Source organism: Biomphalaria glabrata, chromosome 10 (genome assembly GCF_947242115.1).
Source record: "Biomphalaria glabrata chromosome 10, xgBioGlab47.1, whole genome shotgun sequence".
NCBI classification, from domain to species: domain Eukaryota; kingdom Metazoa; phylum Mollusca; class Gastropoda; family Planorbidae; genus Biomphalaria; species Biomphalaria glabrata.
In genome coordinates, this window is record NC_074720.1 from 24011300 (window position 1) to 24034905 (window position 23606).

The 23606-nt window shown below is 35.4% G+C and overlaps 1 protein-coding gene across 4 annotated transcripts; it reads right to left on the reverse strand.

Annotated features, from left to right (window-relative positions):
- Positions 1-652: 652 nt before the first annotated feature.
- LOC106062768 (glutamine amidotransferase-like class 1 domain-containing protein 1) lies at positions 653-23606 on the reverse strand. Of its 4 annotated transcripts, none has more exons than XR_001216871.2 (8): positions 23464-23605; positions 18879-18955; positions 18606-18711; positions 8996-9103; positions 8775-8872; positions 7251-7344; positions 6536-6742; positions 653-1577 (listed from the first exon to the last, which is right to left on the reverse strand). XR_001216871.2 is itself a non-coding variant. In XM_013221076.2 (8 exons), exons 1-8 carry the CDS (start codon positions 23510-23512, stop codon positions 1547-1549), a joined length of 675 nt encoding a protein of 224 aa, XP_013076530.1. In that variant the 5' UTR covers positions 23513-23605; the 3' UTR covers positions 653-1546. The 4 variants fall into 4 exon arrangements, 3 of the variants coding, with proteins under 3 accessions (XP_013076530.1, XP_013076531.1, XP_055900235.1); XM_013221076.2 differs by having other exon boundaries at positions 6631-6742; XM_013221077.2 differs by having other exon boundaries at positions 6590-6742.

The following is a 23606-nucleotide window of genomic DNA, read 5'->3' on the forward strand; positions in this document are numbered from 1 at the left end:
TTTAAGACACAAGGTCTCTGATCAAGCAACACATGCTTGTAAGAAGCCACGTAGGCTATAACTATGATAAGCGTGACAGAATGTCCGCTACGACGATTCCTTTACCAGGGATATGCTGCACTTCGAACTGAAAGTCTCCATATGACCCGCAAAAGGTGAGTCATGACCTAACTCAAACATTCTATTTCTGTCGGTGGCAGGAACGACTAGCAATGCCTGTATACAATGGTCTCGAATAAAAGTCTGTCAGTCTCTCTGCTCTTGCTTCTATGAAAGGCATTTCTCAAGTACCGATAACTGCAAAGTTTTTGTAAATTTCTCCTTTTAGCGCATTTGAAAGGGGAAAAGCCAGTATTAGTTTTGTGTTCGTTCATCGTGTTGAGATCTCATAAACTAAAAGAAAAGTGAAAATCCAACATCATGATATTTTAGATTTTTGAGAGTTCTGATGCAACAGCTACCTTTTTTTTTTCTAATAGCCAAAAATTTAATTTTTAAATTAACTTTTCAAGCAGTTTTTTCATAAAAATGCCCCATTTTCACAACTATTCACTATTAGTAGTAAAAAACACGGAGACTAGTAATATAGATGACATTATTGCCAACTTTTAGTGTTTTTTTTTTTCTAAAAAAAAATAAATTTAAAAAATGGTATTGCTAAATTAAGTACTTTATTAATGGCTACTTACATTTTAAATAAATCCTGCTTTTTTAAAGAGAAAAAATCTATTCAGTATGCATATAAATAGAATATAATTTAACATACCAATTAATAAGTAGTTTCATAACATATATATGAAGAACAATGCACACCCACACCATGTAACACTGGACTAAAGGGAAAAGTTTCCTTGTTGAGGCTTTGAATGAAACAGAACATTTAGATAATCCTTCAATAACATCAGCCAGGTACACATGGAACTATATCTTCATAACTATCAGTTCATTGAATACATAGGAATATTTACAATATAATAATAATATTAATAAATCTCTGTATCCTGTGTTATCAAGTCTTTAGTCGAACTAACAATACAACAGTATTAGCAACACTTTTGACACACCTATGTCTTTTTTTTTTTTGTATCGACAGAGATAGGGTTGTAGTTGTTGAAAGTTTGTAGTTCATAGCTTCTGATTTTCTTTCTGAAAATATTGAAACCTGTTTTTTTACCACTCCACAGGCTGATTTTGATTTTTTCCACACAAATTGTCTTTGTCACCTTGTTTTTTTTTTCTTAATGGGATGCACGTGCATAAAAAATTGGCTTCAAATAATTTCAATGCAACTTAGGTTTTACAAATAAACACTAGAATTAGTTTTCTGATTCACAATAATTTAATTTCTTTTATGTATTAAATGGCATCCACCAGCATTTGTATATAAAAAAAAAATTCTAGTAAACACAGAACCAGCCCAACACAAAAGAAAGGAATCTGCTACACTTGAATTGTTGGCACAGACTTGGAAACTCTACAAACTCAACTGAAGGGCTCACAATGTTGGTGAATAACATGCTTTACTGATTGAGATGAAGCTTTAACACTATTTGTTCATTGTTAAATTCTTTAGTTGCCTGTAAAAAAAAAAATATCAATTATTAATTAATGAAAAAGGAAAATGAAAGTATAGAAATAAAACCATTTAGTTTTGGTCTCTGAAATTCTTATTCATTTCACTTTTAGTCAATAGTGCCTTTGAATGTAGCTTGTGATCTCAAATATGGGTCCCTTTTTAAAAGACTGATTTTTTCTTTCAAAAGCCATTTGTTGCCAAGAGTTTTATTTGTTACAGTAAGAGTAAGCTGATGTCTGAACAGGTCTTTAAATTTTAAAGCATTTGTTGAGTATGAGACATTTCAAAAGGATAAGTGGCCCACCTAGAGCAGGGGTTGGAGAAGTAGCAATGCCTTCTGAACTGTCACACACCCACAACAAACAGAACATCATTGTTGAGTAATCATATTTTATTATCAGTCAAGTGAAAGCACCCGCGGTATCTTTAGTAGCTTTTTACACAGTAACTAGTACTCAAAAGCAATCCAGAAGATATGGAATTTTATCAGAAAATGAAAACATCTAAATTGCAAATAGTCTGCTAGCTTTAGCCAGATTGTATGGGGTATCTAGGAGGGGTAGCACCTCTAGTGGACAGGCAGTCGTACCCTCTTTTTGAGGGTAGCTTGGCTCACTCTTGGTCCCCACTCGGTACCCAACTCTCACTTGTGGTCCCTGAAGCTGTAGCATGCGCAGCGGCCACACCACGGAAACGGCTTTGACTGGCCGGCTAAACCAGGTAGAGGGTATCTGATGTGTCCATGGCACTCAGTACACTGAGGTTCTGTCAAACCTAGCATGTGAAGTCTGGACTTGGCGGCCTGTGCGTAACGTCACAAAACTAGACTAATCGGACAGAAAGGCAAGTACCAGCACAGTGCTGTGGAGTACTCAAGAGCAGGACAAGACACACAGAAAGTCTCTGGTCATCCACTGCACCCAAACTTGTCCACGGACGTCTTGACCAAATTTTGCTTCCGGAAAAGGACGGGCTTTAGGGCCAGAGAGTGAGGTCGACGTGTTGCGCGAATCCTCCTCACTTTAATCCAAATTCCAGCGCAAGTCACTTGTCATCCCCCCCCCCCCCAACACAACCAAACCAAAGTCCTGTGGCGACAGGCAAGCAGTGAAGCGGTAGGTGTGGGAACACTGGAAGCCGTAGCTGCAACCCTGCACACAGGCGGCTCAGGCCATATGGTCGTTCACCACTGACACAGAGCAGCAGTGGAGTCCGGCAGCCCCCTGAGTGGCTGAGCAGCCCTATTTAGGAGTGCACTGCTCACCTCCATAGCATGAGGACTGGGCTAGAAAAGGTGCCCCAAAAATTGCCTGCTCAAAACTACCCTAGCCAGCCTACCGCAGTTGGCGGGAACCCTACTCAAGCGGTCGAAATTCAAAGAAAAAGACGAGGATATTTCCTCTTACCATAGGCGCATGGAATGTGCGCACACTACCTGACAACGACACATCTGATAGACCACAAAGACGAACTGCACTAGTAGCCAGGGAGCTCCACAGATACAACATACACATAGCAGCACTAAGCGTGACTCGGCTTGCAGATGAAGGTGAACTCTGCGAAAGAGGATCTGGATATACTTTCTTCTGGAGCGGTAGAAGCACTGAAGTACGACGTGAATCTGGAGTCGGCTTTGCCATAAAAACATCAATAGTATCTAAACTAGTCGGGCCACCCAAAGGAATTAGTGATAGGCTCATGACCCTAAAGCTGCCTTTACAAAATGGAAAGAAACATATTTCCATTGTTAGCTGTTATGCACCCACCATGACCAACCCAGATGATGTCATAGCAAAGTTCTTTGAAGAACTAAACTCCATCTTACTTGATATTCCAAAAACAGAAAAGCTACTCATTCTCGGTGACTTCAACGCAAGAGTCGGCTCTGACGATGACATCTGGAAAGGAGTCTTAGGCAAATTCGGGATAGGTCGATGCAACAGCAACGGATTATTACTCCTCCAGACCTGTGCTGAACACAAGCTGCTCATATCAAACACAATATTCAGTCTTCCAATGAGAAAGCGAACTTCCTGGATGCATCCCCGCTCAAGACACTGGCACCTCATAGATTACGTCATCACCAGACAATCTGACCGTCAGGACATTCGTGTCACCAAATCTTGCTATGGTGCAGAATGTGGAACAGACCACCGCCTCATCATCACAAAACTAAACATTCGTATTCAACCAAAGAGACGTCCGCAAAAATCTAAACCCCTAAAAAGGCTAAACACGGCCAGCTTAGCAGATGACAAACCTGAAAAGTCGCTTGCAGATGCGATAGAGAACTGCCTCAAGTCCACCCTTCTAACTGAATCAAATGTAGATAAAAGCTGGGAATGCTTCAAAGAAGCTATCCATAGCACAGCATTAAACATACTCGGTCCTATGGAGAGAAAGCATCAGGACTGGTTTGATGAAAACAGTTCTGAGATCAGAAAACTATTAGACGAAAAGCACAAGCTCCATAAATTGTATCTGAACAACACAAACAAACTCCCAGTCCACTAAAGATGCATTCACTAACATCCGCAAAATGTGCAAAAACAGTTACGCCAAATGCAAGATACCTGGTTTAGCAAGAAAGTGGAAACAATACAGGAATTTGCTGACAAGCACGACATGAAGAACTTCTACCATGCCATAAACGAAATCTATGGACCCACAAAGTCAGGCTCATCCCCTCTATTAAATGCTGATGTCACATAAGGAAGAAATCCTAAAACGCTAGGCAGAGCACTTCGAAAAGGTTCTCAATACACCTTCCATCATAAATGAAGCGGCCATAGACATGCTACAGCAAGTACCAATAAATGAAAAAATAGATGACTATGCTAAAGGAAACCGATCTTGCCATTCAACAGCTCGCAAGCGAAAAAGCCCCAGGAGCTGACTCCATTCCCGCAGAGGTCTGCAAAAAAGGTGGATTAGCCCTGATTGAAAGGCTTCATAAGCTCTTCTTAATTATGCGGGAAAAAGAGCAAATACCACAAGACTTTAAAGATGCCACAATTGTTCATTTATACAAGCCAAAAGGAAACCGCCAGATCTGCGACAACCACAGAGGAATATCTCTTCTCTCTATTGCTGGGAAAATCCTTGTACGCATCCTACTAAATCGGCTTATGCAACACATAGAACATGGTCTACTACCAGAAAGCCTGTGCGATTTCAGAAAAGAGCGTGGTACCATTGACATGATCTTTGCAGCAAGGCAGCTCCAGGAAAAATGCCAAGAACAAAATGCTGACCTGTTCTCAATATATGTCGACCTAACAAAGGCATTTGACACTGTTAGCAGAGAAGGACTCTGGAAGATTATGTCAAAGTATGGCTGTCCACAAAAATTCATAACCATGGTGAGACTATTTCATGATGGCATGAAGGCTTGTGTCCAAGAAAGTGGAGAACCATCAGAGCCCTTCGAAGTATCAAACGGGGTAAAACAAGGCTGTGTCCTAGCACCTACACTGTTCAGTATCATGTTCTCTGCTATGCTGACAGATGCATTTACAAATAGAGAAAACAACGGGATAAATATATCATACAGATTTGATGGTGGCCTATTCAACCCGTGGCGAAGAAACTGAACCAAAGAAAGCTGAACCACTTCCACATGACATATCTGAGAAAAATATTTAATGGCAAATGGCAGGACAAAATACCAGATACTGAAGTCCTTCGAAGAGTGTGTCTGCAAAGCATCCACACAATCCTGATGCAGTCTCAGCTGCGATGGGCAGGTCGTCTACAGAATGGAAGACCACCGCATCCCTAAAAGACTCTTGTATGGCCAACTAAGCGAAGGAAAGCGCTTGCAAGGTGGTCAAAGAAAGCGCTTCAGGGACACCCTCAAAGCTTCTCTGAAGGCGTTCAGCATAGATCCAAGCACCTGGGAGACAGAGGCACATGACAGAGCATCATGGCCTCGCGCTGTGAAAACTGGCGCACAGGTTGCTGAGGAAAAAAGAACAACGCTGGCAGAAGAAAAACGCCAGAGAAGAAAAGCAAGGCTAACGACACTAGCTCCAGCTGGAATAACCTGCCCAGTGTGCGGCCGAACATCCCGGGCTCACATAGATCTCACCAGCCACATGAGGAGGCATAAAACCCCAGTGCAAAGCCCTCAGCCCCCTGGATGACAAAGTGGTCATCATCAAACCACGATGGACGAACTATATATACTTTTTTAGACATTGAAAAAAAACTGATAACAGCCACTAATGAAACATATAGGGCAGTTATGAAGGCAGAGTTAAGGAAACAAATTAAATCCTATAATTGTGGCTTATCATTAACAGCACAGGTTCAAGGAAAAAAATCAAATCTTATCATTGTGGTTTATCACTAACACCACAGTTTCAAGGATAAATTCAAAATAAATTCAAACTAATTTACTGTTAACCCATAAATATGATGGCCCACAAAATAGTATGGGAGTCAGCAATATTGTAAGTATTACAAAGCTAGTACATATGTTTTATGTTGCTTATGTAAGTGGAAAGTCTTTTTGATTGCTGATCATGACCTTTCTTTAATTCTACAATAATAAGGGTTACCAGACAAAGGTGGACAAAAAAGAGGACAAAGCCTTACAATGGACGACGCAATATAGAAACAAGATGAAGTAAATTTAAAAAAATAGATCTAGGATGACACTGTATTTAATGAAACATTTCAGCCAATCAAAGGCTGTGATTAGGTTGTCTGGCAGGTTTGCTGCACATCAAATTTGACCAAAATAAAGTGATTCTTTGTTCACCGGATTCATAATCAAGGAAATAGGAGATTAATACAGAAACGTAAACAAAATTGTGTAATTATTTTTTTTAAAAAAAGGTTATAATTTACTTTGTTTTTTTCCTTAGATAATATATTTCAACTATTACTTGTTCACATGATTTCAAATGTTAAATTGAGTTTAACAAATTTTTTAAAATGCTGAAACGTCCTTACTGTTTTCCAGGCCATTCTGTAAACATTTAAGCAAAGCAAGAGGAATTAACCTACATGGGTTGAAGCAGGAAAGATAATATGTCAGAATGACCTACTTCTGACTACACATCAGAATCAAATTTTGAACAGCTGTGACAGTTGACTCTGCATTTTGACCAGTAATAAGAAATCTGTCTATAACAACATGTATTCCATCAGGTTCTGTAGCTAAATAAGAATATAATCAAAGGTTGTTAACATACATTTCAAAGAATAATAGGCCTACAAACTAGCCACCTACTTATAAACACCAAATTGGGAAGGCAGGAAGAGTGTCACACTTGACTGGGCACTGGGTCCACAGGGCAGAAATAGGGCACACAAAAAAAAAGGGGGGGATTTTGGTAACTTTAAAAACTTTTCAGACTTTGACTGTTTTTTCTAGTGTGTTGATGTTCTATTGATACAATATAATAATAATAATAAACCATATTTGAGTACAAGTCCACAACAATTGATATCTTCAATGTCTAAATCTTCATAGATCTGCACACAGATTTTGCTTTATAATTTTTTCAATCTATGTGTCAAATAGATGTTCCATGTACTTGGGAATGGGGGACCATCTTTGGAATAGATGCTGCAGTACAAGTGTAAGATTGTGTCAAAGCATGGATTTACAGACTGATATAATGAAATCCCTGGTTCAAAAAATTTTAAAAAGGTTGTTCTCTACCTGTATATTTGCCACCATGATCTTTAATAAAATCTTCAGGTAGAACTGGCAACATTGCAAAGTCTGGAAGTTGGCCGACTTCAAATAATGAAGGCTTCAACAAAAATAGAATTAAACAATTAGTGTTAAATTAAACAATTAGTGTACAAATGTCATTTTTTAAAAATTACTGATAATTTAAATTTGTGTATGTTTTTTTTTATTTCATTAAAAACAAGCATTTAGAGTGCATTAATATCTCAATGACAATCTTAGAAGAAATGCATTTGTGCATTGAGTGAACAGGGATGGGAAAAGGGCACCAGTTCTTTAATATTTTACGTAACAAGAAAGTTCTCTACCTGTATATTTGCCACCATGATTATGAGTCATAGGCTGCAACTTGCATGCCTCCTGCATGAACTCCTGCATGCCCCTCAATGGTGCTGGGACTATTTTATCCCCAAGCTATAAATAATGGGACAAATAAAGTGTGTTTCTAGATAAAGACCTGATGTTAAGTCTAAATCTAGAACTAATGAAATAAACAAAAAGTGTGTAAAGAGTGGACTAAAGTGTGAATAGTGGTGCTCCTCTTGAACTATTGCAAGAGATGAGAAAGACTTCAATGAAAATTCAAGGTTCAAACGTATATGTGAGAAAGTGTCACAATGCGTAGGGTGAAAAAAAAAAAGGGGGGGATGTTGGTGAAAACAAATAAATAGTATATTAAATATTGAGAAGCCAAAGAAAAGTCTGTAGGACTACCTTTTTTGTTGAGGGAGGGTAGGGGAGGGAGAAAAGGTGATATTAGAATTCACAGGCCAAAAGTATGTCTGGTGTGTGTGGAGGGGATATTATAAAGTGGGTCATTCCAATTCAGTCTATATGAATTTAGCATTAGGATGCACAGAGCGTATAAAAACCCACAAAAACAATGGGGTTCCAGAGAGAGAGAGAGAAGGAGAGAACTTCATTCCAATTCAAAATAACTGATACTAAAATTCACTGTCTAAAAAATATGTTAGGGCAGGGGGATAAACAAAAATGCTGTTTCAGCCCAAAAAAATAAATATATATCTAGCCAAGTGGTATGGAATGTTTAAGTGTGTTTGTATGGTGACTGTTATGGATTGGTTGTGAATGATGCAACATAGGTGGCATTGTCTCATTTGGTCTGAGTGAGGACAGACCAGATGGTGAGACTGAAAGGTTGTGTTCTTAGAGAGTTAGATTTTGTTACAATATATTCTAGTTTGATCTCATGTCAACTTGATTTTGTCTATATTCTAAATAAAGCTCTATTTAGTCTTGTTCATAAGGAAGTTATTCAAGCTGTTTGAAGTTTTATTACTGAAGATTTACTACGCTTACAACGGTTTAGTTGTCTACTAGCAGTTTGGTGCTACAAGTCAACGACTGGGAACAACACCAAGGAACAAATGAACAGCCATAGCTGGTGTGTAATGCTTGTTATTTATAATAATTATTGATTTTTATATATAGCTTAATAGTTATCCAATAATAAATAAATGAAATCCATACTGCAGTTAAACAAAAATCTTCCAACCACCAAGATTTTCCATCTTCCTTTCTGGCTGAGAATAAGCCAGCAACTCCATGTCCAATAGCACACACTGGTTCTAAAATGGTTGGGTCAAAAACAAATTAGGGGATCACAAAGTAGCAAAGATAAAAGTCTGTTTATTATTTTTAATTTTTTTCTTATAACAAAAATAAAAAATTCATATATGTAAAATGCTTACTTTTTTCTTGAATAAAGTGAGTAATTATTTGTGCTAGATCAGCATTGGCACACAAATCATGAATGGCTCCAGGACATGCAGGAATCAAAAGAGCTGAATACCGATTTACTGCAAGGGAAAAATCATCATATTTTTAGTTTTTTTTTCAATACAAATTCAAGCTGAATACAAATTTACTGCTAGAAAAAAAAAAATCACATTTTTAGTTATTTCAATACCAATTCATTTAATGTAAGTTGCTAAGTTTGGCAAAAAAAAAAAAAAAAAGAGATCTATGGACCTGAAAATTTGTGATAAAAGAAAATTATGAAATTTAAATAAATAACATTCATTATATAGTATATATATCTCGAGTTTGTAAATGAAGAAATGAAGATATGGTGATCTTACTATTTAGAAGAGTAAATGTAACAAAGGCTTCTGGACCCCATAAAATAAGCGGCAAGTTGGTCAAGCTATGTGTGGAATAAATCTCTTTTTATCTTCTCTCACAGCTTCAACTACTCGCTACAAACATGTTACAAACATGCCTAATTTACAAATCTGTAAAAACTTCAGAAATCATACCAGTACCAAAGAAACCAAAAACAGACACTGGTAGTTTAAATGATTTTCGCTAAGTAGCACTAAATCCTATAGTTATGAAATGTTTTTGAAAAACTTTTGCTTAAACAACTAGAACCTCACCAGTTGGCATATAAAGCAGCTAGGAGAACTAAGGATTTAATTATATTGCATTTGGACCAGCTTTATAAGCATATTGATACAGCCAAATTGTATGCATGTGACAGGTTGGGGAATGTGACGTGTGTTTGGCGCGTTTAATGTCTAGGGGATGATTATTTTTGAAATTATCACACACCAACCCATCAGCATATAAATCGGGAGCAGGCACGCAACGAAACAAGCAATGAAAGAAAGATACAAAGTTAAAAATGACAAATATTTATTAACATAAATATTTACATAAAAGAATAAAAAGGGGGAGGGTTTGCATCTATCTCTAATTGATACTAATTTTGATCATCACTCTTGCACTTAATAAGAGAGTATGTCACTTTTTCTTCTGAACATAGCTGGTTGTCCTGTTGATGTCGCAGCTGGCTGTGATCCTGGCTTGAGGTTCTGCAGCTGGAGGTGGTGCTCTAGCGGATAGAGGGACGCCGGTGATTCAGTTCTTGTGATTCAGCCAAAGTTCTGATATCTGTAGTGGGCACAGTAGGGCGGGAGGCCAGCTACCGAGGGCACAAGGTTACTGCGGGCAGAGCTGATCTGCCGTGGGCAGCGTAGTTAACAGGATATGTCCAGTGAGTTGCAGAGGGTTTGGCATAGCTATGACATCTCGCACAGATCTGGGTCTATAGGGACGTCGCACCTAATAAGTTGACAGGTGGGCTGTCGAAAAGGCGGGCAAGGCCGATAGCGCCAAGTAGTAGAGTTGAGTAGATCCACGTAGGCGGTAGATGATACTCAATAGTCAGTGGCAAGTGATCCGATGAATAGGCAGATAATGCCAAATGAATAGGCAGGTAAATAATCCAATAAATGGGCAAGTGCAGCGCTGAATAGCACTAAGCACAAAGGCAATAGCTGATTCTGATAGCAAATAGGCAGACACCTGAGGGAGGCTGCAGATAAATAAAGACAAGTTAGGACATGTCTCTCATGCATCTTATCGATGCCCTCAACTGAGGTGCATTCGTCAGATTGGTGAAATTGCTTTAGAGCACAATATGGAGATGATGACAAATGGGATAGGGAAAAATAAATAGTAGCAATATAGAAATGTATATAAAAGGGGAAATAATAATATAAAAATGTACATATAAGGGGAAATAATAATCTCACATTAAATAAGTTGGAAGAGAAAAAAGGGGGGGGGGAATGGGAAGTGGTCAGCGACCATGACGGTTTGTTTACATATGACCGTCGGCCAAGAACAATGGAGCGTGCTTGAAGGGAGAGGGTGTCCATTCAAGGGGCGCAACTCTCGTTAAAGTAAAATGACTACAGGGGAGATAATTCACTACAGGGGAGATAACTCATATCTCTTTTCTAGACTCAGTATTAGTGCACTAGTAAAATTATCAAGGCAGTCAGCCGAGATAAAGGAAATAAAATAAGATGTACAAATATATACATGGTTGCATCAACGATCAATTGAGCAACGTAGCATTAATAGATTAATGCAATACTTAAATACATACATAGGCCATGTTTATGTTTTCTACTTACGACAGTAAGAAATATACAATGCACTAATTAAATATAAATGAAATAATAAAATACACATGATAATATCCAGCGAGAAATATGCACAAAGTAATTAAGTGGAACTTGTGATTAAGTTCGGCTTACCACCAGGTATTCCTCTAGGAGTGAAAATGTATGAAGTAGTCCAGACTCGATTGACAGCGATAGAGAAATAAGAGGGTCTGGCTTGATTTAATCTATCTTATATATAGGCCTGGAAAATGTGGGCGGAAACAGGAAATGTCCTAGGCTAAGAATTATCTTACACGTGGGTGAATTAGACTAGAGATGGGGGTCGCACCTTGGAGCGTCGAGAGGCGTTTTGACTCGAGTGATCTCTTAGATCAAAGAGAGATGGGGGGGGGGGGGGGGGAAAAGAAAGATTGACTTGCATTCCACCCAAGGTGGAGTCAACTGCGACCACCAGACATCCGGCAGATAAGATCAAAGAGACTGTGTGATTATCTTTACCCCGGTCAAGGGAGATAAGTGAAAGCCTTGGTCTAGTTGTCCCAAGGTGGTCGACTAAGTCTAGCTCGAAGAGGTAAAGGTGGGGCGGGTGAAGAAAGTGGGGATAGGACAGGGAAATAATTAAAATAAAATAAATAAATAATGATAAATAATAATTAATGCTGTGATAAGTGAGTGACTCTGACAGCAAGTTTTTGACTTGTCACAATGCACAGGTGAACTTTGTAGATTTCTCCTCTGCATTAAACTAAAGACAGCCACATCTAATGATCAACAACATGTGTAATCTAAATGTCAGCGACCCAACATCCCCAGTTTGTTTAAGTCCACAAGACTAAATCATCAGCTCAAATACTATGTACGGGTCCCACAAGGTTGTGATTTGTCACCTTTTTTTTACAGGGATGTGATGGTATCATCGTGAAGTTCTGGCGGGATAGTTGGCTACATTTGTCCCAGCACAAAGTGAGAGCAGCACCCTCCATTTTAAAAAAGCCTTTACCAGTTACGTAAGACCTGTACTAGAATATGGTGCCACAGCATGGGGCTCAGCAGCCCAAATCAAGTGATTTGATTTGATTTTGATTTTAGGCACATCGGCACAATTTAGGCCATGTCGTGCCGCCCAAATCAACCTAAGAAAAATAGACAAGGTTCAAAATATTGGTCTAAGGATAATGACAGGAGCAATCAAAACAACACCCATATGAGATATGGAGGAAACCGCTGCCCTGATCTCTCTGGATGAAAGAAGAGAAAAATCCTTTCCCAATTCACTAAATTGGAAACCCACTCAGAACAAAAATCCACAAAACTGGCACTAAAAACCGTCTCAAAAGGACCAATTTCATACAGGAATCTCTAAACCTAAAAAATACACTATAATGAATCTCCACCCTGGGACGAAAGCCCTCTTCCTACTATAAGGGACCAAATTGAAAACATAAAAAGAAAATATGACTACAGACCAACAGAACTCAAGGAAATAGTGAACTGTTTTCTACAAACCAATTTTCCTAGCAATCAGTGGATCAGAGTTCACACGGATGGCTCATCCCATAAAGCCACCACAATTGGAGGAGCTGGAATACTCATCGAATGGCCAGATGGGGGAAAACTAGAAATATCCATTGCAACTGGAGAGCTCTCTGACAGCCACGGAGCAGAAAGGGAAGCACTAGAACTAGCTGCTACCATGCTAACAAATCATCCAAGTACCACACACAGTCAGATTGTCTTTCTAACAGATGTGAAAACAACCCTCCAAAGCTTGCAAAACTCTTGATTCCTCTTATATTAAAAACTTCAGAACAGCACTTACAAAGCTCAACAACAACAGCAAAAAAACTGTTCTCTTTACCAAGAGGCCCATATAAGACACTGGCCCCAAAACACCCCAAAAGAAAGAAAACTATATGGAGAGCTCCCTGATTTGGAAACCACTGCGCAGTTCATCTCATATATTGGTCTAGTCATCTCCAACAGAACAATGAGAAGGAAGAAGAAGAAAGAAAAAAAAAAAGCCTTAAGAGATAAGCTAATTCTAGCATCTTTATGTTGTGTCAAGTTAATTATGAAAACATTCATTACTTTGATTGGGTATATTTCAGTTGTATTAATAATAAATTCAAGTGTATTTCATGTCCTTGTATAATATAATTATACTAATATATAATATAATTAATAATGAATAAAGCACAAACAAATCCAAGAATAGTAATAAGAATAATGTCAAAAGTCCAAGTTGTAATGAAGAATCATGATGAATATATATGTTAAAAAATTCAACTTCAAAACCCTCTCTCTAGGTTGCTTCCTTCTTATATATATATATATGACAACACTTGAGCAATCTTAACCATTCCATTCAATCCTGGAGAATGAAGATGTGATGTAACAAGTATATGCAAATATAGTTCAACCAAGGGAGTTCTTTACTTAATATATAGTTAAGATCTATTTATTTCTATTTTTTTCCATGACATCATAAGTCAAAAGTAAATTAATCTTCTTAGTTCTTACAGAGATCTACAATTAACCCTGATCTTTTTTGTGTGTTTTGTATGTAAATTAAAAAAAAAAGTGTACTGTCATAAAAAAGTGTATAACTTAGATTACTAAGAGTATTTAGCCACTAGACTAGACATTTTGTCTGTAATGAGATGAATAGATTTTTATTTATTGTTTGTACTTTTAAATAAATTGATTAATAAAATAATTAAAGAATTATCCTCAACTAATTTCTAGTTAGACGAACCTTTACCAGCATGAATTAGACAGGTTTTTGTTTGTACCATTATAAAATAGATTTTATGTCTTCTTTGGTGTGGAGTGTTTTTATTTATGAGACAATCTTGCCTTAAAGCAGATAGTTATTATTTAGGTTGTCCCATATGACCTATAACTGAGTGTCATATTTTTATTTTTGGGTGGTTCATCTTCTATATGAGGCCTGTGAGTATCTGGCAAAGTGTTTCTGTGTTTGTTATTTCTTTTTGGTAAATAAAATCCTTTTTATTTGGTTTACCAGCAACTTAGTTTATGTCTATTAGTTGCATCAAGCAGTAGATTTCTATACCTAAAGGTTATAACTGGTAACCTAGGTGGTATGATTAGGGTCAAAAAATTTTACTTGACTAACTAGTCAATACAAGTGCCCCCACTGAACATCAGAGATTTTAAGACCTAATACTAGGTCACACACACATTTTTATGAAGCTCAACCAAATTAATTATTACATAAATTAACAATAACATCTTTTTGATACTTTTACAAATCTAGTAAATTTAAATTTAGTGGCATATGTATGTTAAACTTATAGATGTTTAGAAACTCTAGTTTTAATTAATAATAATAATACTGACAATTATAATTTTAAAATTAAGCACAACATATGGTCTGTAACTGTAAATATCAATATCAATTCATTTTTATAAACAAAAGTTTGTAGATAAAAGATAATAAACACATCTCAATAGTGTCAGTGAAAACGTTCATTTTTCCTGTGATAGTTGTCAAAGTAAACTGATAGTCCATTAGTTTTAGACATCATTCAACATCTTTCTTGAGTTGAGAAAAGCCAATCTATAAAGTAGAGTGAAAAGAGCTCCCACTTGCTTCATCTGGAGATAACTTTCTGCTTCAGTCAAATGATAGATATAATATAGATTCAGATTCTTAAGCAAGACATGCTCCAATTTTTGTAGATGAAGAGCATTATTTATTTTTGTCAAGATCTGTGAAATATTGTCTAACCAACTTCTTTTCTAGTAGCTTTTCTGCATGCTTCCTCTATAGCTGGCATGGCAAATCAAATTTGGGACTCTTGAATAGCCACATTTTTCAGATTCGACCCACATGAAAAATATCATTTCTAATAGAATAAATATGTAACATAAACTAAAAAATGGAAGTAATACATAAGCATAAAGCACATAAAAAATATATAAATACCAAAAGGTAAAAGTAGAACTATTACAATACAAGAGACAAAACTGCATCTTTTGATTTAAGCAAGTAATGTAAACAAAAAAAAGAAGATTCTAGTTTGGTGATAAAGATCCAGATTTAGAAACCAAAAGACAGTCATCTAGACTAGGATACTAGATCTAGAGATGTGGTGCGGTACAGAAGATTGGACCCAACTTATACTTTGTCAAGAACAAAGTTTTGGCTGATAGAGTGTTGTATTATACAGCAATTACCAGCACTATATAAATAGTCAAGGCCTATATCTATATAATAAGCACAATAATTAATATAACTTTTTCTGTTTAGCTTTAAGTGTTTCTATTATGGCAATATGACAATGTTTTTATTATAAAATTGTTATAACTTTAACTTATTTTGATATTCTGATGTAAACAAATATCCTTAAAAACTCCAACAATTTGAAGTGATGAAAACAAATATCCTTAAAAACTCCAACAATTTGAAGTGATGAAAACAAATATCCTTAAAAACTCCAACAATTTGAAGTGATGAAAACAAATATCCTTAAAAACTCCAACAATTTGAAGTGATGAAGACAAATATCCTTAAAAACTCCAACAATTTGAAGTGATGAAAACAAATATCCTTAAAAACTCCAACAATTTGAAGTGATGAAAACAAATATCCTTCAAAACTCCAACAATTTGAAGTGATGAAAACAAATATCCTTAAAAACTCCAACAATTTGAAGTGATGAAAACAAATATCCTTAAAAACTCCAACAATTTGAAGTGATGAAAACAAATATCCTTAAAAACTCCAACAATTTGAAGTGATGAAAACAAATATCCTTAAAAACTCCAACAATTTGAAGTGATGAAAACAAATATCCTTAAAAACTCAACAATTTGAAGTGATGAAAACAAATATCCTTAAAAACTCCAACAATTTGAAGTGATGAAAACAAATATCCTTAAAAACTCCAACAATTTGAAGTGATGAAAACAAATATCCTTAAAAACTCCAACAATTTGAAGTGATGAAAACAAATATCCTTAAAAACTCCAACAATTTGAAGTAATGAAAACAAATATCCTTAAAAACTCAACAATTTGAAGTGATGAGATGTCAGACATAGATCAGGGAAACAATCAACAAAAATGATCTAGATTGAGTGCAACAATTTATTTTCAAAACTGAAGATCATAGACATACAAATGTGTCTTTCACTAAATGAAACCAATTCCTGACAACCAGTCTATATGTTTCTATGATCCAGACTAAGAAACATGTATGACCCAATTAGATACTAGTGATTCTTTTCCCAAAGACATACATAAACTGTCAAATTTCTATGAAAGCTGTTAATAAAAAATGAAAGCGGATTTTATCAGTTGAATCTAAAAAATTATTGTTTTGATGCCTTAGAATCTTTAGATTGTAAGTCTAGTTTTAAAGAATTTATCTTGTTTTTATTTTTTTTTCTCCTTTAGGTGTGCAACTATCTGATAACCTCCCATAAAAGTCTACAGTGCTCTTTCTGGTCCCAGCAAGCTAAAGGGCGTTTGAACATTTTTTTTTTATGCAGGTGGCACCGTAAAAGTTTAGAAACACTGGGCTAACTCTTGTTTTAATATTATCGCAATATTAAAAATATTAGTTAGATCAAGATATGTCCTTTAAAGTACACGAATTAAAGTTTACAAATTAAAAAAAAACAACTTCATAATTTGGAATTTGAAACAAAAATACAAAGGTCAACCTTTAATTTAATTCCAACTGAGTTAAAAAATTTCAAAACACACCTATCTTAAAAAATGTTTTTATGCTTTTGTTATATTTTTATGGTGGAAAAAAAAGTTACAATTTTAAATATATATACATGATTTACAAATGTGAATCATCTAACTAAAAAAACAACAACCCATTTTGCTTAATTTTCTGGATTCGCAAAGTGTTCCATTAAAGAAAAGTTTAAGAAATCCTGCCATAATACAAACTAGATTGTCATGTAACGTTACCGCTTCAAGGTTGTAGTTTGTAAAACAAACTATTTGTTTGTCATTGGTGTATTTCTAGAACATAAAGTAATTGGATTTTTGACAATTTTTTACAAGTTAGTTTAAAACAAGACGACATTAGAAAGTTTCCATGTCAAAAATAGTTTAGATAGTTCGATTTTTTATTTGATTTTTGATTTGAGGCACATCTGCACAATTTAGGCCATGTCGTGCCTGTTAGATAGTTCGAGCAAGAAAGAAAGACATAGATTGTAAAGACAATGCATGACCTGTTTCAGGGGCTCAGTGTAAATGTATTGAAATTAGATTGTATTGCTATTTATGAAGTGTGTTCATCATCATAGTGATTCCAAGTTCTAGAATGTTTTGTATTTATATAAAAATTCTGTTTCCATTCATAATTTAAATTACTCTGCAGCATACAATGTTGTTTAAGTGATCAGACATTGTTTTGAAGGGAGAATTATTACACAAAATTTTAACACAATCTCAATCACAATCTATGCGATTGCATTGCATGATCTATACAAACTCATCGTTATATAGATCTACTAGAAAGCAAATGTTTATATAAATTAGGCTAACACATAAGATAAATCCTAAGATATTATCATCTTATCTTATATGATACAAACATTACTTCAAAAAAGAAGATGATTACGTCCTACACGTCATGCAGTTAGTCATGCCAAGTCACTGGTTTTCCTGGCTAGCTCAGGCAACCCATTCCATGCTCTAATAGCGCTAGTGAAGAAGGAGCATTTGTACAAATTTGTCCTAGCATATGGAACGAGAAATGTGCCTTTATCTTTGTGTCTTTCTGAGTATTTTATTAAATTTTGTTTTTGTATTTGAAGATTATGGTTCAGTGTTTTATGTATAATTGCTACTTTACTTTTAAGTCTTCTATCCTGAAGGCTTTCTAAATTTAGTGATTTTACTGAAGGTGTTACTCTAGTCAAATGTGAATATTTGTTTGTTATGAATCTTACTGCTCTATTTTGTGTCTGTTCCAGTTTCTTAATGTTTTCTTGAGTTGAGGGGTCGCAAACAGAGGATGCATATTCTATTATTGGCCTAACCAAGGTTAATAACATTTTAGTTTTGATATATAGGTAAGTAAAATTCTCTGCTTAAAGAAAGAATTATAAATAAAATAAAATCAAGTGACTAAGAAAATGAAAATGAATTGAATTTGCAATAAAAAATAAAATTTGTCGTTAGTTAATTTTTTATGCCACCATGAAAAAAACATAACTCAGAGATAGGACAAAAACATTTATACACCATTTTCCAAGTTAATATGTTTGTTGTATTAGAGGTTTTCAAATCCTGATTTTTCAATATAATGGCAGAATGCAAGGCATAGGACAAAAAGGTTGCAATGCATATATATGCATTAAGAAGCTAACATTTTTGTCAAAATACTTACCATCAACAGTTTCAAGTCCTATCGGTGTTGAACTTGACTTAGAACGAAATTCATTAAACCATCTCCTATTAGAATCATCCTGATTAATATATTCTGCCTGCCTACCCTAAGAAAAAAATATTTCACAAAATAAATTTCATTAGTAATTTTATATAGATCTAGAAGATATTTAAAGATCAAATTAGCCCAAAGGAGAACAAATTTTATTTGTGTCCAGTATCAACTAACCCTAGACTCAAAATATAAAAATTAAGAAACAACTTTAACTCCTACCCCTGGTGATGCCAATTGAATAGCAAAGGTCTGGTTGACCAGAGTGCATGCTTGCATAAATGAAGCTGCAAAAACACCTGATGAAGTTCAGAAAAAAAAAAACCTACATTAAACTTTAAAAAAAAAAATAGATCTAGAGCTAGACTTTAAAAAAATCTAGATGACATATCTTGATCTAACTAATAATTTAATATTGCAATAATATGAAAACAAAAGTTAGCCCAGTGTTTCTAAACTTTTACAGTGCCACCTGCATCAAAAAAAAAAAATAAATGTTCAAACGTCTTTTAGCTAGCCAGATAGAGCACTGTAGACTTTTATAGCAGGATCTGGGAGGTTATCAGATAGTTGCACACCCAAAGGAGAAAAATAAAATAAAAACAAGATAAACTCTTTAAAACTAGACTTACAATTTAACTGATGAAACATGTCAAAGCTGTATAAGTACTAGAAAAAAGTATTATTTTTCTCAGACAAAGTGACTTTTTGGCAATAGTTCATTATTTGCACAGACATAGGCGAACTTCCTTATGGCAGCGAGAGCTGGGTAACTTACATGTGTCAAGAGCATAGATTAAATAGCTTTCACTTATGGTGCCTAATGTGCATCTCCTGGAGGGATCATGTCTCCAACCAGGACCTTTTGAAACTGACTAATATGCACAGCATCTAAGTTCTGACACAAGAGAAGTCTATGCTGGCTCGGACATGTCACTCGCATGCCAGATGGAAGAATCCCTAAGGACATCCTATATGCTGAGCTGAGCAGAGGGAGTCAAACACAAGGGCCGCCCAAGACTAAACTACAGAGAAGAAACCAAAGACTCATCTGGACGCATTTATTGTCTTCCAAGACAGAAGGAGCCATATATATATAGTGTATATGTGTATTCATCAGTTTGTATGTGTATGTTAAAAATAGAAATAAAAAGGATTGAATTTGATTGCAGGATAATTAACCATTTCAGTAAATATCTATGCCAGACATTTTCACATTTTAGGCCAGAGCCTATAAGATGAACGACATGACCCCATGGGCCAGACGTTTGGTAACACTATCCTGTCGATGCATGTTTTCCTGCATTCTGAGCTTCATAAATTCTTTCTCCTGGCATCTACAATACTTTTTTCTCATAATAAGAAGAGTGGATCAGTTTGATTTAAGTGTTGAGGGCTATGCCTTTGTCTGTCCAGATTGTTTTGAGTTTTGCAAGTGCTGCTGTACAATGTGCAGTTCTGGCCACAGCCACACTCTTAGATTCAAGCAAATCTTGGTGACCGCAGATCTCGTAAAAAGGATCCTAGCAATGAAACTAGTATGCTACAGAAAGATCCTTGGTGTCACTTACAAAGATCTCATCACAAATGAAGAGATTAGAAACAGAATCAATACAGTAAATGGACCCCACGAAGACCTGCTACCCACTATCAAAAACATAAGCTCAAACTCTATGTCCACATCACAAGGTCCTCATGGCTCTCAAAGACCTTCCTTCAGGGTACAGTACCAGGAAGAAGAAGACAGAGAAAGCAATGGGAAAGACATCAAAGAATGGACTGTCATTGAATGAAATTCTATCCAAGGCAAAGGACAGAGAGGAATAGAGAAAGATAGTTGACAGATCTTGTGTGGTGCCCCAACAGTTCAACAGATTAAGGGGCAGTTGAAGGTGAAGAAGAGTGAATTCCAAAAATGTTATTTACAGTAAAAAAAAAAGTGGGGTGGGCTGATATTGAAGTGTTTTCTTGCGATCCTGGTAAAAAAACGTTGCAGGTCTAATTGAGTCTTATAAAATCGATACCAATATTACGCAAGGGACATTTTCAAGTACTATAGGCCAAGTGTTCTCAAAGAATCACATTACAGAGATGTTTTGAAATGTAAGTTGTAGTAATGATATATTTTAAAGTGTTCTTATTAAAAGATCAAATGACACCCTTTACTTAAAATACCGGTATTTTAATGTTTATTCACTCCTAGTCCCTTTTTTTCTTCATTCACATTTATATGTTGTAAAGTTCAGACACAAAGTTCTATATCAGTGATGAAATGTGCAGTGGTTTCTAGATCTGGCAGCTCTCCATATAGTTTTTGTTCTATAGGAGGTTTTGGGGTCAGTGTCTTGATCAGGCCTCTAGATAAGAGTATGCAGCTTTGATGGACATTTTCAGCATTCACTGATGATGCTCCACAAGGACAAACTCACTAGTCCCAATTTTTAAACCAGTACATGTGCTGTCTCATTCTGCTGTGTTCGGTTCTGAGATGAAATATTATAAATTGGTCATGTTGGGACAGCTTGTAATAGGCATCTTTTCTCTTGAGCTTCGGGTGAGCACTGGTCCATTTCTCATTTATTCAACTCTTTTTTTTTATTTTTTCCAGGTAGAAAGGGATTTTGGATTGTTTAGTCATTCTCCAATCTTTGGCTAATATGTCTTCTTTGTATTGCCTTCTATCTCAATGCGGACTGGGATCCATTGGAGGACTGTAACCTTGCTGTTGTTGTTGAGGTAAAACAAGAGCTGCCCTGAGTCGTTTTAGATATGAAGCATCAGAGTTTTTCAGGCCTTGCATCATTGTGAGAGGCTATTTGAGAAACATGTCATATGGAAGCATTTTATAGGAGTAGTGGAGATCTGATTTCCATTATCACACCCAGCAATGCCAAGGACAAATTAACTTCATAAATCTAAACAGATCTACATTTTATCATTCTAATCTAAATAATGATCATCACACTATCAACATGTTACATTAGTATAATTATTATTAATGCGTCATTACAATTATATCTAAATCCAGAATCATTGCAATCTGATCTAGATTTACACAGATTCTAGACCTGGGATTCTCAACCCCTTGATTATTTTGCAAGTGTCGCCTAAGACCAAAAATAATATGAATTTTTTTAAAGTGTAGAACTTGAAATTTTCAAAGTTTTTCCATTACTGGTTACTTTTTTTTTTTTTTTAGTTCAAGGATAGCTGCTGCAAACAAACGAATCAGCATGATTTCTAACATTGTTATTGTCGTAGAATAAATAGTTTTAACAGTTTAATCAATAGATATTATTTCTATGGTGAAATTCAAGCATGTGGTGAGGTATTTGAAAAGCATTTTTGTTTATTAAATATTAATTGTTTTGCCATTGTTTTATAGACTATTAGATGCTACTGAAGATAATATTTTCATTATGGAATAACTCATGAGAATGAATCTCATATTTCTTCTAGCCAGCTTTATTGCTGCTGAGCTGTGAGCTCTTTTGCAGACTGTGCCAAGGAAAAATGGTGTGCTGTTTTCTTCAGTTGTTCAGCACTGCCGTACAGGGTGTTGGTTATGTTGGGCTGGAGTGGTAGTAGGGTCTGCCTAAGGTGGATTAGGAAAGGGCATTCAAAAAGGATATGGTTTACGGTTTCATAAGGGTGGGCGCAGTGTCTACAAAGGGAGAGTTGTGTGGAATTTATTTTATTGAGATGTAATTTAACAGAGCATTATAGAACGGGAAATAAATTGTCCATGACAGTTCAAAGTGTGTGTATACATTTTTTTGATGCACCCTGTATATAATATATATATATATATATATATATATATAATACCCGCATTTTAAGGAAGTTTTTGGTCTTGGCAACTTGCTTGAGGAAACACCCAGCCTACAATAAATGTCAAGAATCTCATACAAAAGAATGTTAAAAAGAAAATAGGAATAATGCCAATTCTTTTTCTTTTCGCTGTATGATTTTACTTTAATAGTTAAAGCAGAAATTGAAAAACCAAAGTAAGTCATTTGTAATGAAGTTTTATGAGCCAAATAATAATAATAATATCAGAAATTGTATGCCTGATGAGGATTTCACATTTTGTCATATATTTAAACTATTAACTTCACTTTTAAAAAGTAAAATGTATACACTTTAATTAAAATGGTTTTTAAAATGCTTCAGTGACAATATCTGTATGTCTTTTGGCCTGGATAAGTGTGGTATCATAAGTTATATAGAATCTATAAAAATAACACTATGAGTATAAGCATTAAAAAGGGCAAGACAGCCAACATTAGTTAACATTCATTGCATTTGAAGCCAATGAAGGTATTGTCTATTGAGAAAGTAAACACTGCTACTCTTTATAAATATCTTGGAAAAAAACAGAATAATGCCACGATAACCCATAAAAAATAAAAAGAGGACTTTATTTGTAAAAATAAGCAAAGAGTAAATAAAATCCTCAACACTAACTCAAGAAATCCCAAGATCTAAGTAAAACGTCTAATAGTAATATAGTAGATAGATCTAGAATCTAGACATAGAATCTAGACTCTAATCAAGTCTAATCACTCTATGTCTAGTACTCTCCAGGTCTAATCATAATAATTATGATTATGATCATGATGATGAGACTCAGATGAGAGAGAGAAAGAAAGAGAGAGAATAATAATAATAATATAGATCTAGATCTCTCTATATATAAATTATAATTATATAGGCCTATATTTAATCTAATTATCTAGACTAGATATAGAAATTGTATTCTAATTTAAATCTAGGTAGATGATAGCTCTGGATCTCTTCTATTTACCTTCAGCAGCGGAGCTAATAACAACAAGACATCCACCCCTAGAAGCCATATTAATAATATTAGATCTTGATTCTCCTATATAGCTAGATTTATCTAGATTCTAGATGCTTGGGTTTTCCCCTCAGATTTGTGTATAGAAACTA

What these genes read in the sequence shown, in the direction of transcription:
- LOC106062768 (XM_013221076.2), bottom strand. Translation starts at nt 23,512, where the DNA reads ATGGCTTCTAGGGGTGGATGTCTTGTTGTTATTAGCTCCGCTGCTGAA. An exon ending in TATTAGCTCCGCTGCTGAAG is followed by an intron (nt 18,956 to 23,463) that starts GTAAATAGAAGA and finishes GAACTTCATCAG; the next exon opens with GTGTTTTTGCAGCTTCATTT. An exon ending in TTCAATTGGCATCACCAGGG is followed by an intron (nt 18,712 to 18,878) that starts GTAGGAGTTAAA and finishes TTTTTTTCTTAG; the next exon opens with GGTAGGCAGGCAGAATATAT.